This window comes from Hirsutella rhossiliensis (assembly GCF_020360975.1).
Source record: "Hirsutella rhossiliensis strain HR02 chromosome Unknown scaffold00001, whole genome shotgun sequence".
NCBI classification, from domain to species: Eukaryota; Fungi; Ascomycota; class Sordariomycetes; order Hypocreales; family Ophiocordycipitaceae; genus Hirsutella; species Hirsutella rhossiliensis.
The window spans coordinates 7,176,460-7,193,052 of NW_025408667.1; the positions used below are offsets into that span (position 1 = coordinate 7,176,460).

Sequence of the window (16,593 nt, forward strand, 5' to 3'; positions counted from 1 at the left end):
CTGTAAGAGTGTCTGCGTTTGTCTGCCCTCACTCGTGCGCCTAGAAAGGTCTCATCACTACTCCGACTGAGCACCAGCGAGCAACAGCTGCCTGGCGATGCTCACTAGTGCATCAAGGTTCTCGGACGTGATTAGGCGGGTGGTGAGTGTGAGGGCCTCGAGCGGCAGCAGAGATGAGCCGACCAGAGAAGTCGTCTTCTTCCAAGGCACTTGTAGCGTTTTCAAGAGAGGAGACAATAGCGACGAACGGTGAAGGCGTAGCTTGTTTCGTTGGTGAACGTTGATGACCAGGTTTTGGCACGGTGAGGTACGAAGTACAGATACTAACTTAGGAAGGTTCTCATGTCTGGGAGTCGCACTGTGTGGCTTGTATTCAATCATCGTTTTGGTGGCTCGGGCGGGCTTGTCGTGGCGTCGGCCCGAGGATTCCACTTCTCCGACCCGACCTCTGGCGAGTTGAACTCCCCGTGTCCCATTGAAGGATGGCTGAGGCAATTTGCGTTCTCAGCCAGCTCTTGGATACTTCCCTTCCGACAGCTCTGGAGGTACGGAAGAGATACCAGGTGGCTACCCAAAACAGACAGCTACCTTACCCACCGCACACCCACCCACCGAGGTAGCTGCAGGGTACCTATTCTCCCTTGCTTACATACGCGGCTTCAACGGCATCCGATCCGCAGCAAGCGCAGGTACCTTGTCTCGTTGACGCAACTTTTGCTCGTCCTACTGGCTGACCAGCTTCTTCCCGTACTGCACTCTTGGGTCATCTGCCAAAAGGCTCGTCGCCCTTGACTTCTCGCCTCCTTGCCCTCTCGAGCTTGCGTCGGCCATCAAATGCCTCGTCTCTTCGAGCTCTGACCTTTTTTCACCTCCGTCCCGCCTCTTACTCAGTCCCTGTCCACCCTGCCAGCTCTCGCCATGTTGAGGAATTCGCTCGGTAGAGCTGGCTCTCCGCTGCTCCGGCGCGCCGCATGTCAGCTCTCGCCGTCGAGGCTTGCCCTCTCCTCCACCGTCGCCTCCCGCTCGTCATGCAAGGCCACGGGCGCGCGTCGTTCTGCCACCTGGGCGGGCACGGCTCGATCCTACGCCACCAGCGCGACCAACTCGTCCCCCGACCCGAGCGACAACTTCCTCTCTGGAAGCACTGCCAATTATATCGACGAGATGTACATGGAGTGGAAGCAAGATCCTAAGAGCGTCCATGTCTCGTGGCAGGTCTACTTCAAGAACATGGAGAGCGGCGACATGCCCATCTCGCAGGCCTTCCAACCGCCCCCCAACCTAGTGCCCAACATGACGGGCGGCGTGCCTCGTCTAGGTGGCGGCTTGACCCTCGAGGATGGCTCCGACGTCACCAACCATCTCAAGGTCCAGCTGCTCGTTCGCGCCTACCAGGCTCGTGGCCACCACAAGGCCAATATCGATCCTCTCGGCATCCGCAATACCGCCGCCGGCTTCGGTAACATCAAGCCCAAGGAGCTGACTCTTGAGCATTATGGCTTCGCCGACAAGGACCTCGATAAAGAGTACACCCTCGGGCCCGGCATATTGCCCCGTTTCAAAAAGGACGGCCGCGAAAAGATGACGCTCCGTGAGATTATCGCCGCATGCGAGAAAATCTACGCTGGTTCCCATGGCGTCGAGTTCATCCACATCCCGGACCGCGAAAAGTGCGACTGGCTGCGCGAGCGTCTCGAGGTTCCCCAGCCCTTCAAGTACTCCATCGACGAAAAGCGCCGCATCCTCGATCGCCTCATTTGGAGCTCGAGCTTCGAGTCCTTCCTCGCCACTAAATACCCCAACGACAAGCGATTCGGCCTTGAGGGCTGCGAGACTCTGGTGCCCGGCATGAAGGCGCTCATTGACCGCAGCGTCGACTACGGTGTCAAGGACATCGTCATTGGCATGCCTCACCGTGGCAGACTCAACGTCCTCAGCAACGTCGTGCGAAAGCCCAACGAGTCCATCTTCTCCGAGTTTGCTAGTACGAGCGGTGCCGAAGACGAAGGCTCTGGCGACGTCAAGTACCATCTGGGTATGAACTTTGAACGTCCCACCCCGTCGGGCAAGCGTGTCCAGCTCTCCCTCGTCGCCAATCCCTCGCATCTGGAAGCCGAGGACCCTGTCGTACTGGGCAAGACGCGAGCCATCCAGCACTACAACAATGACGAGAAGACGCACAGGACCGCGATGAGCGTGCTGCTGCATGGCGATGCTGCCTTTGCCGCCCAGGGCATCGTGTACGAATGTCTGGGATTCCACTCTCTGCCCGCTTTCTCCACCGGTGGTACCGTCCATCTGGTGGTCAATAACCAGATTGGTTTCACCACCGACCCTCGTTTCGCACGCTCCACGGCCTACTGCACCGACATTGCCAAGGCCATTGACGCACCCGTCTTCCATGTCAATGCCGACGATGTCGAGGCCGTCAACTTTGTCTGCCAGTTGGCTGCCGATTGGCGCGCCGAGTTTCAGCACGACGTGGTTATCGATCTCATCTGCTACCGCAAGCACGGGCACAACGAAACCGACCAGCCCTCATTCACCCAACCCCTCATGTACAAACGTATCAACTCCAAGGAGCCTCAGATTGATGTCTATGTCAACAAGCTGCTCCAGGACGGCAGCTTTACCAAGGAGGACATTGAGGAGCACAAGCAGTGGGTCTGGGGCATGCTGGAGGAGAGCTTCAATAAGTCCAAGGACTACCAGCCGACTTCAAAGGAGTGGACCACGTCTGCCTGGAACGGCTTCAAGTCCCCCAAGGAGCTCGCCACGGAGATCCTTCCCCACCACGCCACCAAGGTCGACAAGAAAACGCTGGACCACGTCGGCGAGGTTATCGGATCGGCCACGGAGGGATTCCACATCCACCGCAACTTGAAACGTATCCTCAGCAACCGGACAAAGTCTGTCGTCGAGGGCAAGAACATCGACTTCCCTACCGCCGAGGCTCTTGCCTTTGGCTCCTTGGTCACCGAGGGCTACCATGTCCGCGTGTCTGGCCAGGACGTCGAGCGCGGCACTTTCTCGCAGCGGCACGCCGTCTTCCACGACCAGGAGACCGAGGAGACATACACCCCTCTCCAGCATATCAGCAAGGACCAGGGCAAATTTGTCATCTCCAATTCCTCCCTCAGCGAATTCGGTGCTCTCGGATTCGAGTACGGCTACTCTCTGTCTTCCCCCAACGCCCTCGTCATGTGGGAGGCCCAATTTGGTGACTTTGCCAACAACGCGCAATGCATCATTGACCAGTTCATCGCATCGGGCGAGGTCAAGTGGATGCAGCGAACCGGCCTCGTCATGTCTCTTCCCCACGGTTATGACGGCCAAGGTCCCGAACACTCGTCGGGCCGCCTTGAGCGCTATCTGCAGCTCTGCAACGAGGACCCGCGCATCTTCCCGTCCAAGGAGAAGCTTGCCCGGCAGCATCAGGACTGCAACATGCAGATTGCTTACATGACTACTCCCGCCAACCTTTTCCATGCGCTGCGCCGACAAATGCAGCGTCAATTCCGGAAACGTAAGTTTTAGCCCCTGCGTCTATTGCTTGACAGTTTGCTTACTGTATGACAGCGCTCGTCATCTTCTTCTCAAAGGCCCTGCTCCGCCATCCCCTTGCGCGCTCCAACATTGAGGAGTTTTCCGGAGAGGATGCGGGATTCCAGTGGATCATCCCCGACCCCGAGCACCAAGCGGGCAGCATCAAGTCGCCCGAGGAGATCGACCGCGTCATCCTCTGCACTGGTCAAGTCTGGACCACCTTGCACAAGTACCGTGCCGACAACAATATCGACAACGTCGCGCTCACCCGCATCGAGCAGCTGAACCCTTTCCCGTGGCAGCAGCTGAGGGAGAATCTGGACATGTACCCCAACGCGAAGACCATCGTCTGGGCGCAAGAGGAGCCACTCAACGCCGGAGCGTGGAGTTTCACGCAGCCACGCATAGAGACGCTGCTCAACCAGACCGAGCACCACGACCGCAAGCACGTCATGTACGCCGGCCGCAACCCTAGCGCTTCCGTGGCGACGGGACTGAAGCAGGTCCACAAGAAGGAGGAACAGGAGCTTCTGGAGATGGCCTTTACCGTGAAGCAGGATAAGCTCAAGGGCGAGTGACGAAAGAGACGGCGAAAAAGGTAAAAGAGGGCGATGCAAGTCTTGTGCTTACGTGGAGGGAGAAGAGTCAATCTTTAGAAGGCGGACCAGCGGCTGGGAAGACGAGGTATACGGAGCGGAGGGGACTCATTCTTTTGCGTAGCAAGCACAGTGTATCATAGGTAACGTCGCTCGAGGATCAATGGTAGTATCTGTACCATGCCGGTTGCGCGAGTTTGTACGAAGTATTTGGCAAAGGGATACGAGCTTGGCCTTGGCCAAGAGTCAGCAACAGCCTCTGCTTATTGGCATTGTATCGATTTTTTTACTACTTTTTCCTTGTACGGGTTTCTCATCTGTCCGGTGCCTCGACCATCTCGGCTCCTTCAGCTGGGTGCCCCGGCGTTCCCAGCCTCACCTCCCACGGACGGACCAGACCGTCATCTCCCGTCGTCACGAGCATCTCTTCCTCTCCGCGGCGTGCACCGGCGGCAGCGTCGTGCCGGCGGCACCAGGTGATGTGGTTGATCTCGTAGGGCCCGTGTGCATTGGGCACGGTTGTGAGCAGCTCCCACGACGTGGTCGAGGGGCCGGGGGGCGGTGGATGGTGCTGCTGCGGCTCACCTTCCTCGTCCATGGGCGCGGTGGCACGGTCGGCGGCGCCGGCGGTATATCCTGGAGGGGCCGGCCGCTGGACTTCCCGGTAGAGCGCAATGGTGCCGTCGCAGCCTGCGCTGGCCACGAGGCCCGACTGGCTGCTCCACGTGGCGGCGTATATGTCCCTGCTGTGAGCCTGGGGCAGGATGGCGGTGCAGTCCCACTCTTCCCGCAACGATCTGCGCATCGTGTTGGGTATGCCACCGAGCGCACTTCCCCCGCCGCCGCCACTACCCTCCTCAGCGCCATCCTGGTCCTCCTCCTCCTCCCTGAGCGTCCATATCCGTATCGTCGCGTCGGCCGAAAAGGTGAGCAGGCGCGGAAAGCGGGCGCCGCCGCCGGCGTCGGACGGGCGAGGAGACTCCCACGCAAGTCCCCAAACGGTTCCCTCGTGGCCCTCGAGGACGGCGACGCAGACCCACTCTGCGTCAGCGTCTTCACGCCATATGCGGACCGTGTTGTCGTAACTAGCGCTGGCGAGGACGTCTGGGCTGTAGCGGCGGCGGGCGTTGCGCCCGGGCACGTCGGGGCACCAGGCCACGGCTTTGACGTCGCCCTCATGCTCGTTCAGAATGGCCAGCGTCTCCCACTCGTCATCGGCGGCCCCGGACGGCCCGCCGCCGCCCACGTCCTCCCAGATCCAGATTGTCTTGTCGCGCGAGCACGTGGCCAGGTAGGCCCCGGACGGCGAGAAGGCACAAGATTTGATTTCCGACTCGTGGCCCTCGAGCACCAGCGTGAACTCCCAATCCTTGTCGCCGTCGCTCTCTCCATCTCTGCCGCCGCCGCCATCATGCCCCACCGCCCGCGCCGTCACCTCCGTCTCCATCGCGAGCCCATTGTCGCCGTCACCGTCGCCGTCCCAACGCCAGAGCCCCGCGGTGGAGTCGAAGCTTCCCGTCACTAGGCAGAGCTTGTGCGGCGGCAGGCCCGGCTCCCAGGCGACGGAGCGGACGGAGCGGGTGTGGCCGCCAGTGAGCGTGCTGTGGGGGGAAAGGGTGGCGAGGGAGAAGACAGTGACGCTCTTGGCGTGCGTGGTGGCGAGCAGAGGGAGTGTCGGGTGCGGTATCGAGGCCCAGGCGCGTTCGTGAAGGTCGGGCTGAAAGGGCGGAAGAGGGCGGATCGAGGCCATTGCCGCCGTCCTGGTCGGCTTGTTGCCGTCTCGTGCTCGGGGAAATGAATGGGGTGAGGAGGCCCGACGCGTGAATGGAAAAGCGTCAAGGGATTTCGGGGCCAGCAATAGTCATGAACGAGGCGACTTGCATCAGCGGAGAGGCATATGCGACAGGCTCGGTGTGGCCGGACACATGAGTGAGGAAGAGAAGCTGGTGATGTTGGACGCTGTGTAAGTGAAGTGGGGCACCATTTTCCTCTGCCGGTGGTCGGCGATTTTTCTGAGACTGCCCCACTGATAAGATAACATCCCCAACGTCCAACTGATCCTCCTACCGGCATCAGTATTCCACATGACTTCCCCGGCATCGGCACCCCAGGTGGGAGTGATGGAACTCGGCAAGACCAGCTTTCAGCCGTGTTGTTCCGTGGAGCCAGTCACACCTCGTGTTTGAGGACCGGGTGCGTTCCGGGCAGAAGAAGCGCGGCTCTATCTACGCAGCCTAGATGAGATTGTCTGTCTACGCACCTTTTACTGAACCGAGATCATGCACTTGTGTCCAATGACCTGTACAGATTAGGGCCCAACGTTCTTCACGTCCGTGTCTCGCGACTACGTTGCGCCCGATCAAGCCCCCCCTTTCTGAGCCCTCCTGGTAGCGCCAGCCAGACGCCGATCAGGAAGAGAAGTACGGCGAGGATAATGGGCTGCAGCACCTGGACGCCATGGTTCTCGGCAATAGCCCCAACCGCAAAGGGAAGCACAGAGGCGCCACCGCCGCCTATGGCCGCCGCGAAGCCGACGGCGGTGATGTGGTATTCGGGAGGCAGCAACTTGGTCGCCACGACAACGGCTGCCGGGAACAGCGGGCCGAGGAAGAAGCCCATGAGGAAGACGAAGCACATGGCGCCAACTGTCGTGGGCACGAGCCAAAACAGCAACTCAAAGGCGACGGCAAAGAGCAGGTAGCCCGTGATGGCCAGCTTCTCGCCGATGCGGCCCGTGATGAAACCGAGGACAACTCGCCCAAGGCTCAGGCCAAGCCAGAAGAGCGTCGCGGTGACACCAGCCAGAAAGTTGTCGGCGTGACGCACCTCAATCATAAAGGTGGGGGTCCAGCCACCCATGCTGACTTCGGCGCCGGCATAGGCCAGCAAGAAGACGGACACGAGCCAGGTGATGGGCTCGGAGAGGACGGTGCGAATCGTGCCGCCGCCGCCCCCTGCGTCGCGCCGGAGTTTCTTTCGGTAGACGGCTCCGGAGGCGCCCCAAAAAGCCCAGACGGCAAAGACAAGCTCGACGCAGACGACGGCGGTGGTGACGTAGAAGTACGTGTACCACTCCAGGTGCATCTTGGCAACCATGGCGGAGACGATGAGAGGGGCAACGGTGCCTCCCAGGCCGAAAGAGCCGTGGATGATGCCCAGCAGTTCGTTGGCCTGGTGCATGTTGCCCACCCAGGTGTTCCAGGCGCTATCCTGAATGCCATTGCCGAAGCCGACAATGAGGAGCAGCACGGGCAAGACGGGGAAGGGCGGATGAAGGGCCATGGGGATATATCCCAAGAGGCGGGCAGCGGGCCCGAGGAAGGCGACGCCTCGGCGGCCGAGTCTGTGGTGAATCCAGTTGTTGCAGAGGGCGGCGGTGACGTATCCCAGAAAGGGGACGAGGAATAGGGTGGACACGGTCGCATAGCTGATGGCATAGTAGCGTTCAAGCTAGCGGGCGGTCAAGGCACAGCTTGGTGGTCAGCAGACGCATATCAAGCCAGTGGCGTGTGAAGCAACGAGAGGCCACACAGCCTGGCCGTCCAAGACATACATGGGGAGGAGGGCCTGCGCACAAGTGTGTGGTTAGCTTGGTCGTTGATGCGGAGGAAGAAGAAAGAAAGAAGAGACTGACGCCTATACTGCCGTCATGCATGCCCAGGATGAGCAGCGACAGATTGACGGAGACATATCGATAGCGGTTGACGCGAGGATGATTCCATCGCTCGCGGCCATCGGCAGGGTCCTCACCGACGTGCTGCGCCTCATCGCCTCGGTTCTCGAGAAGCGGATCCGTCTCGGACGCAGCACGCCGGCCGTCTTGCCGGGTCTCCTCGGTCGGGTCAGCCATTCCTGAACCTGCGCCGGGCGAGGGCCCCAAGGTCGTCACAGGCGACGTCTCAGTGGGTTTCCGGGGAAGCTCGAGATGGGGCAGAGTGGAAGAAGGTCGGTAAGGGTGCTTGCTATGCAGAATTGGATGGCTTCAGTTGAGTCCGGGGAACGCCCCCGGCGTGGCTGCCTGCCATTGGCTGGCCATTGATCGAGTCAGCTTGGCAGAGGCTGTCCATGGCTGGTGACCCGTATGGCCTTCAGAGCTCGGGCCAACCAACACGGGAGGGACTGCGCAAAGTGCAGACAATGGATGCAAAGTTTCGACGGGCATCGGGCAGTGAGTCCTCCAGGCATGCAAGTGCAGTAAGTGCATGCTGTGCTTGTCTCGAGTCACCTGACCCGCCCACTTCCGCCTCACATCCACCTCCACCTCCACCTCCACCACCTCCTCCTCCTCCTCATCCTCCTCTCGGGTCTCATCCGACCGTCCTTGTCGCGAACAGCACTATCCGGAGTCTTTTCTGCCTGGCCTGGCATGAAGAAAGCGGCAAGATGCATCCGGCCTCCGAGATCCGCACCGCCCCAGCCGGACCGTGTGAGGTGACATCACCGCTGTCATCAGTTCTTCGGCTGCTGCACCACGAGACTGGGCGTTGGATGCAATGTGGCCTGCCACTAATTACTCTGCATGCCTTGGGCTCCCTCTCCCCCCCTTCCGGGATTTGGGCCGTGGCTGCTTGTCAGCCATCCGATCTTCGCCCGGGGTCAGCTGCCCGTCCCTGCCTTCTACGGAGGGGACGCCGACCCATGTGCATGTACTAGCCGCCCTTGCTGCATCCAAGCCAAGAGCCGTGTCATCTTCAAGTGAAGGAATCTCCGTCTTGGGTCCCTTCGTCTCCGTCCTTACATCCTGGGCCAGCAAGGGCGGGTGAGCATATCGGCCTGCGTCATGTCCAGATACGAGTCCAGAGCCGCCGCCGGCGACAGTTACCGGCCTCGACACTCTACCCGCTATTCCCCAGAGCCTCTCCCTCGCAGTAACGGCGGATACGACCTGGATCAGCAGCAGCAGCAGCAGCAGCAGCAGCAACCGCCCATGGGCCTGAACGCATCCTACTATCGCGACACCGCCGAAGCGCTCGGCCTACCCCTGACCCCCAACGGCACACAACCCCGGTCTCAACCGCATCCCTCCTCCGAACTCGTCCGTGTGCCCTCTCATCAGTCTGCCAACTCGCGCTCGTCCTCTGCCAGTTCTTACCGTGAGTGCGGCTTCCGCGGCGACGACCGCGGCCGTTCTCGCGCCGGCTCTCGTACCCCGGATCCCCTTGAGCGCGCCCGGGGCATCGTCCAGGACAGCTTCTCCCAAACCTCCACGGGCATCGGAGCCGGCCTCCTGGGTGCTGTGGTTGGCGGCATCGTCGCCAACAGGGCCTCCGAGGCTGCGCTCAAGCAACGCCGCGGGACGAGTAGTCACGACCGCCGAAATGGCGACGAGGCCACCCCGCGCTTGTTGACGGTGCTCGGTGCTGTCGCCGGTGGTCTTGGTGCAAATGCAGTTGCCCGCAAGGTCGAGTGCGATCGCGAGCGGCATCGTCAGCGGATGTGGGAAGGCCGCTACGGCTCCGACGATGACCTTGGGCGCTATGAATCATCCAGAAGGACAGACGTGGATCGCCAGGGCCGCCTGCTTCACGATGCTGATGCTGATGACTACGTGTACGACGTCGAAAGAAGATTCAGTCGGAGCCGGCGCAGGCACCACTATGTTGAATGACAGCAGCCTCATCGCCAGAGGGCTTGTTGCATCTATGGTACACACAGACGTGCCGATGGGAAATGCCACTTCATGATTTTGCCATCATGTGGATTGGCCCTGGGTCAGCTTGCGTTAATAGGCGAAGAGCAGGATATCGGGTCTGGGGTTGAATTAACTTGGGTTTTCAGGTGTTGGACAGTCTATCATCGAAAAGAATGCAGCGGCATCATGGGTCTGCCACTGCACTTGTCTCTCAAGCTCTCAAGCTTTCCTCGTCTTCCATTCCCACGCGTAGGTGGTATCACACAGTGCTCCGAGTCGGGCGTCTTGCTAGTATCGTAGTTTACTACATCATTGTACAACATCTGGCTGATATCTACACAGTTCGCCGATCGCAGTCATGGATTCTTGGTGGTGATTGGCCCTGTCCATCTCGAAAACGAAGACCCCTCTCCAGTGATCCGTGGAAGGTCTCGCCAAATCCCGTTCCTCGTTCCTCCACCACCCCTTACTAGTCCTTTCTCATTCCTGCCTCTGACCCTTTATTAACTACCACCAATCCAATCCCAGACTCCTATGAGAGAAGGTTGCTCGAAGAAAGACAGGCCGGAAATTTGAGATAGAACGTCACGAAACTTGCGAGACCTGCCTCGAGCTCTTGCCTCACTAACGAGCATAAGGAAGCGGGTCTTCGTCGACCTCGTGGTCGTGGTCCTTGGACTGGTACGCAACCGAGTGGCTCTCGCATCGATGTCGCTGGTGGTGGTGTTGGCTCTGCCGCTGCCGCCACTCGACATCAATGGGCTGTTCTCCTGGCTGGGCGATATGCGTCTTGCGCACGTCGCGGACTCGGCGCTCGTGCTGCTCCCGCTCGCGCTCGCGCTCGACAATGACCTTGAAGAACTGGGCCACCTCAGCGAGGGCCGCTTGCTGCAGGCTGGACACGTTGATCATGTTGAAGAGCGACTGGGCGTCGACGAGCTGCTTGGCGACGACCGAGTCGGGCTGGCAAAAAGTGCGGATGCGCATCTGGCGAGCATTGGTCTTCATGGCGTCGAGGAGGCCGCCGATCTCGACGGGGTTGCTCTGGCGGCGGCCGTAAAAGTTGAAGTCGTTGACGTGTAGGCTGACGAGTTGGAGCTGCGTCTCCAGGTCGTAACGAAAGCCGACCACCTTGGGGCGGCCCTGGTTTGCCCACCAGTCCGACACCTTTTTGAGGTTGTCGGGGACGAGGTGGCCCCTGTCGAGCTCGGCCGTGATGAAATCGTTGAGGGCGGCCGTGAGATGGAACTCGAGTTCGCAGTACAGCAGGCTCTGCTCCCGCGCGTCGAGGGAAATGCGAATGTGGGACACGCTCACCTCCTTGACCGGGGCCTGGGAGCGGCGATTGTTGTTGTGAAACTCGGCCGTCTAAGGCACTCCCGTCAGTGAACCGTGCTTCACTAATATTTATTGACTTGTTGGATAGCTTACCATGTCTTTCGCAATCTTCTTGATGCTCTCAAGGATGCCCGTCTTCTTCTGCCGGACCTTTTGATCCCGTCCCGAGGCAAATCCCGTACGCTCCAGCCAGCCGTTCTGTCCGATCAAGGTCTTTTCGCCCTTCTTGGTCGACGGGAAGTCTTGACCGCGGAAGTAGAGGGCAAGCGGGGAGAAGAGAGGGCTCTCAGTGGCCCGAGTCCCGGAGCTCCGGGAAAGTGCCTTGGCAGGCAGGGGGGGGGGAGGAGGAGATGCAGGGGCAAACCCGTCGGCGCGTCGAAGCCCATCCGAGGTGCTCTTGGATCGTCGCGGTCGCTGAGCCAGGCTCTGCACACGAAAAGAGGATTCGGCGTAGTCGGCAGGGCTCTCAAGTCGCGCCCACGCCCTGTACATGTCGAGGACGGGCCCGTTGACGTTTTCGTCGACGACGTGGGAGTTTGTGCTTGCACGGGGCAGCCATTCGGTTTGAGGACTCGGCCAGTCAGGGGAGAGCTGCTCGCTCCCAGCCCTCTCATAGCGCCCTCCTTGCGTCGGGCTCAGGGGCGAGACTGCGTGAGACACCGACTCCATGGGCAGGCGATGCGGAGTGCGACTGGGCGCGTGGTCGTCGGCGACCTGGAGCGGCGTAGGGGGGTGCTGCTGGCGACGTTCGGCCAGACTCGCGGAGAAGATGTCGCCCTGACGCCTGGGCATGAGGTCTGAGAAGGTGGTGGACGGCTTTTGCGAGTCTTCGTCGCCGCTGCTGCTCAGGCTGTATCTGGACTTGTTGCGACGCGAGCCAGAGTCGCCCTGCTGCGGCCCAGAGGGCGGCTTGGCGGGCGTGACTTCAACGCGCGGACGCGCCCTCACTGGGCTATCGTTGACCTTGTTTGTGAAGCTGCGGAGGATCAGTCTCGACGAGGTCGACACGAGAGGGCCGGGAGCCAACATACGCGGCGGTGATTTTATCCATCTGGGTCTCGGTCAAGTTCATGCGAATGTGCAGTGGCTGCTTTGCCTGGCGCTTCCGGGACGGTAGCGGACTGCCTCGAGATCGGGCAGAGCTTTGATGGACGGGGTTACTGCGCGACGGGGTCGATGAAGAAGCTGCTTCTGGGACAGAATGCTGCTGGACCTCGTCCTTGAAAGGGCCAGAGGACGGCATCGAGGCTCAGCAAGGAGCGAGGGGCGACGACGACTGTCTCAAGGAGGCATACAGCGCAAGCCTTGGGTCAAGCAAGGCTCGAGTCGATGCCACGAAGCTTCAGGGCGGGATAGCGACGCGAGAGTCAGCCGCGAAACTTGTCTCGTCGACGCCTTTGCTGGGTGTGCGGCAACTCATCCCGGGGCGGCTTACTTGAGCTCTATTCTTTCGGATGCGAGAAAACAGATGGTGTTGCGAGCTCAAGTCTGCTCGAGGCTCGAGGGGATCTGAGGTGAGTGTTTGTGTTTTGGAAGCAGGCCGTGTTTACTTTGCGCGTTGCCTGGTCGAGTTGCAGTGTCGTCACGGGAGCCCTTGGTTTCCGGGGAACCACCAACGCTGTTCCAGTGGACTGGCTGCCTTGAACATTGCCAGGCCGTTGCATACGGTGAAGCCAATGCTCGTCGTGTATAGAGGGGAAAGGGCAGTGCTCATTGAGCCTTGAAACAAGTCGATCTGCGAGGTGAAGAGCGGCCTCCCATTCAGTCTGGCCAAGGTCTACTGTCTCTCATTATGTTGTCGCTTGTGACTTTGAATATCAATGACGGTCTTGCAACGAGAAGCAGGGGCTTTCTTTCAAGGCAGCTCGAATCTCACACGAGGTTCATGGAAAGCAGGCCACTGGATGATTAACAGGACGAGACAGGCGTCTAACCCCTTTGCTTCTGGTCCCATTTCGTTCCATATGCGTCTTCAACAAAATGGGCAGCATGTCCTGGATGTCGTCAAGGTCGGGTCGGGCCGGCGACTCCATCCCAGCTGGGATCGGACTCCCGGGTAGCCAAGATTTGCATCCGAGGTTCGAGAATGTCATCGTACCGCTTCCAGGATCGACCTGAGAGTCCACACCACATGCCGTCGTTCAGAAATCCCGCGATCTCTTCCCGGTCGGTCGCACCCCCCCCGGGCCAAGCCAGGTCGGCGGCCGAGCCAATGACGAGATGCTGATGCGCCGCGCCATGCAGATGCGACAACTCACCGCTGCCGCCATCATCATCCCGCGCGATCCCGTGCGATCCCGTGCGGTTATTCGCTCCCCTCGCTCTCTGGCGCCGACCGGCTGTCAACGCTGGGCACCTGGACGTCATTGGCCCGCCTAATGGTTGCCTCGTTCCGCTGCTTACGCTGCCTCCCGTCACGCACTTCGGCGTCGGCTTCTGCTCGGTCCGCCTGGATGGATGGGGCCATGGTCAGCGATGCTTGCCTGTCAGACTCCGACCCTGCCTCGATGCCCGCCCGCCTTTCGCATATCTGCATGCACGCTGCTTTGCCGACTTGCAAGCCGTTGCTTCGGCACCGTGAGCTCGGCAAATCCCAGCGCCTCGTCGATGCTCCAGCCATGTGCCTCATGCCCATAACCAGCCGCGCCTGTCCCAAGAGCCGACAGCATCCTTGAGCGATATAACGAATACGTGTTGACCATCGTCTCCGTATTGCACTTCAACTCAAATCTCCATCGTCTCGCGCCGAGCTTCCTCTTCAAAGATACCCTTTGCTGCTCCTGCAGCCTTGGCCCCTCTCTCAAGTCATGGTTGCCTCGGCCGACAGAGCCATGTCCGGCACCGACACGCGTAGTCCAGGCATCCAGTGCTATGACATTGGTACGGCCGACATTCTTCTTTGCCACGCCCAGCCACCTCCTTTGCCCTCCTTCGGTCCTCGAGTCGCGTCCACCATACACTTGCTAAACAGATATTCCTCCCAAAAGTCATCGTGGGCGCTGGGCCGGCAGGCCTCATGCTTTCGACGTGCCTGGCTCGCTGGGGCTACAGCATCAAGCACATTGACAACCGGCCAGAGCCCACTCGCACCGGCCGAGCCGATGGCATCCAGCCGCGCTCTCTGGACCTCTTGCGGAACATGGGCCTCAAGGCTGACATCATGGCACACAAGCCCGCGCGCGTCTACGAGGTGGCGTTTTGGGGCCCCTCCAAGTCTGACCACGGCATCGTCAGGACAGGCACTTGGGCCAGCTGTCCAACCTTCATTGATGCCCGGTATCCCTTTACGACTCTGCTCCACCAGGGCCATATAGAGAGAGTCTTTCTCCGCGACCTCGGGAGCAACGGCGTCGATGTGCAGCGGCCCTGGACGATCCGGGGCTTCCGCTCAGTCGAAAACGAGGATCCCGACTACCCTGTCCACGTGCATCTCGAGCATGTCGACGGACGTGCCGCAGAGACTGTGCGGGCCAAATACCTCTTTGGCGGCGATGGTGCCAAGTCATTCATCCGACAGCAGCTCCAGATAGGGTTTCAGCATCGCGATCCCATCGAGCACGTCTGGGGCGTCATGGATGGCGTAGTCCGGACGGATTTCCCCGACATCAAGGTCTGGTTCTTGTGGGAGCTGCACATCTTCAACCCTGGTCAACTGACAAGCAAGTAGATGAAATGCACCGTCCACAGCCAGCACGGCTCCATCATGGTGATTCCGCGAGAAGACGGCATGGTCCGTCTGTACATCCAGCTAGCCTCGTCGACGGATGCCGACTGGAACCCGAGGAAAAGAGCTACCGAGACGCAGGTTCAAGAGTCGGCCAAGAGGATCCTGCGGCCATACTCGATCGACTGGCAGCGCGTCGAGTGGTTCTCGGTATATCCCATAGGCCAGGGCATCTCAAATCATTACACCCTGGACCAACGCGTGTTTCTGGGTGGCGATGCCTGCCATACTCACAGCGTAAGGCAGACCCCCCGGCAGCCTAACCAATTTCCTGTCAGCTTCATTCACTGACGCATTCCCCCTCCCCTTTCTTGAGTAGCCCAAAGCGGGACAAGGCATGAACACGGCCTTCTCGGATGCGATAAACCTGGCGTGGAAGATCCATGCTGTCGAGGGTGGCTTTGCGGACCGCGGCCTTCTTGAGACGTACCAGTCGGAGCGAAAAGGCATGGCAGAGAGCCTCCTCGACTTTGATAACCGATACGCAAAGCTTTTCTCCCAGCGGCCGCCGGCTCGAGACGATATGCGGGTGGCGTCGGCTGACGGCGAAGAGGCCGACGAGGGCAGTGATGACGACTTCATCAAGACTTTCAAGGACTCTTGCCGCTTCACCAGTGGATATGGCGTTCTGTACGGGCCAAACGCCTTGAACTGGTCTGCGAGCCACCCGGCCCAGTCGCCGCTGATTCATCCCAAGACGACTAGGCTGGTACCAGGAGGCATCTTCATAAACGCGGACGTGACGAGGGTCGTGGATGCCAACATGGTCCATCTTGAACAAGAGGTTCCTATGAACGGCTCCTTTCGCATCTACGTCTTTGCCGGGAATCCTCGTGTCTCGCGGAAGGCTCTGCGAGATTTTGCAAAGGGTCTCGGCCACAAGCGATCGTTTTACGCAGCATACGCGCGGTTGGACTCGGATCAGCTCTCTGGCGACGAGATTCACAACCCCCACAGCCGTTTCTACACGTTGTGCACTGTGCTGGCCGTCAAGAGGGCCCGAGTCGATATCTCACGCGACGTCCCCGGGGTCCTGGCTCGCTATCGAGACCACATCTACGCAGACGATGTGTGGGACCGCCGCGTGCCCGACGCAAAAGCCGCAGCGCACGCCAAGATGGGATTGGACGAGGCGAGGGGCGGCGTTGTCGTGGTTCGGCCAGACGGGCACGTTGGCGTGGTAATAAGCCTTGTTGAAGGAAACGGCACCGTCAACGCCCTCGACGTGTATTTTTCGGCATTCTGCACCCAACCGCTTGGAGGGTTCGCGCCGCATCTGTAGTCGAGGAAGGCTTCTGGTTCCGGAAGGTGGAGAAGTCGGCAGGGGCGAATCATCAGGCTGCTGGCGCTTCCGCCTCTCCATGTACGAATACATGTACGAACAGTTGAACGACGAGGCTGTTTTCTGATGTAGCTAGCCGGCGTAGGCGGTATGGGCAAGCATCCTGCGTGCGCGCAGAGCGAGAACGGCTGTGATGGAACGCACAGTGTATGTAATCCGTCAGGTTGCCCGTGCATCGAGCGAGGGCCGAGAGCCCGGTGCTATTTGGGTGACAGTTCGATGATTTCACTCGTATTCATATTTTGAAGGAGGAGCGCCGTTGCATCACGCAGCCCGTCTCACGCAGGTCAAAAGTAGCAACGATGCGGAATATTCAAGGTGCAAGGTGTGCGGGGCGTGTGGGGCTTCCCAATTCGATATCGAGGCTGGGACCCGCCCAGCAGCTGGCAGCTTGTGCCCCGCCTAGGGTGGGTCA

At 60.1% G+C, this 16,593-nt stretch overlaps 6 protein-coding genes across 6 annotated transcripts; 3 read left to right on the forward strand and 3 right to left on the reverse strand.

Moving 5' to 3' along the window:
- Positions 1-918: 918 nt before the first annotated feature.
- Positions 919-4,124, forward strand: HRG_00961 (transketolase, pyrimidine binding domain-containing protein; the record flags this gene model as incomplete). The annotated part of the gene is made up of 2 exons (XM_044859432.1): positions 919-3,526; positions 3,580-4,124. The coding sequence occupies 2 exons, from the start codon at positions 919-921 to the stop codon at positions 4,122-4,124; spliced, it is 3,153 nt and encodes a 1,050-aa protein (XP_044725832.1).
- Positions 4,125-4,455: 331 nt separating this feature from the next.
- HRG_00962 (WD domain, g-beta repeat domain-containing protein) lies at positions 4,456-5,892 on the reverse strand (the record flags this gene model as incomplete). Its single annotated transcript, XM_044859433.1, has 3 exons — positions 4,456-4,925; positions 4,995-5,536; positions 5,597-5,892. The coding sequence occupies 3 exons, from the start codon at positions 5,890-5,892 to the stop codon at positions 4,456-4,458; spliced, it is 1,308 nt and encodes a 435-aa protein (XP_044725833.1).
- Positions 5,893-6,467: 575 nt separating this feature from the next.
- Positions 6,468-7,992, reverse strand: HRG_00963 (major facilitator superfamily domain-containing protein; the record flags this gene model as incomplete). The annotated part of the gene is made up of 2 exons (XM_044859434.1): positions 6,468-7,592; positions 7,777-7,992. The coding sequence occupies 2 exons, from the start codon at positions 7,990-7,992 to the stop codon at positions 6,468-6,470; spliced, it is 1,341 nt and encodes a 446-aa protein (XP_044725834.1).
- A 930-nt stretch (positions 7,993-8,922) lies between these two features.
- On the forward strand, positions 8,923-9,750 carry HRG_00964 (uncharacterized protein; the record flags this gene model as incomplete). Its single annotated transcript, XM_044859435.1, has 1 exon — positions 8,923-9,750. The coding sequence occupies one exon, from the start codon at positions 8,923-8,925 to the stop codon at positions 9,748-9,750; it is 828 nt and encodes a 275-aa protein (XP_044725835.1).
- Positions 9,751-10,398: 648 nt separating this feature from the next.
- HRG_00965 (uncharacterized protein) lies at positions 10,399-12,355 on the reverse strand (the record flags this gene model as incomplete). The annotated part of the gene is made up of 4 exons (XM_044859436.1): positions 10,399-10,512; positions 10,573-11,142; positions 11,206-12,088; positions 12,144-12,355. The coding sequence occupies 4 exons, from the start codon at positions 12,353-12,355 to the stop codon at positions 10,399-10,401; spliced, it is 1,779 nt and encodes a 592-aa protein (XP_044725836.1).
- A 1,588-nt stretch (positions 12,356-13,943) lies between these two features.
- On the forward strand, positions 13,944-16,118 carry HRG_00966 (FAD binding domain-containing protein; the record flags this gene model as incomplete). The annotated part of the gene is made up of 5 exons (XM_044859437.1): positions 13,944-13,992; positions 14,100-14,722; positions 14,780-15,073; positions 15,156-15,620; positions 15,684-16,118. 5 exons carry the CDS (start codon positions 13,944-13,946, stop codon positions 16,116-16,118), a joined length of 1,866 nt encoding a protein of 621 aa, XP_044725837.1.
- Between the last annotated feature and the right edge of the window lie 475 nt (positions 16,119-16,593).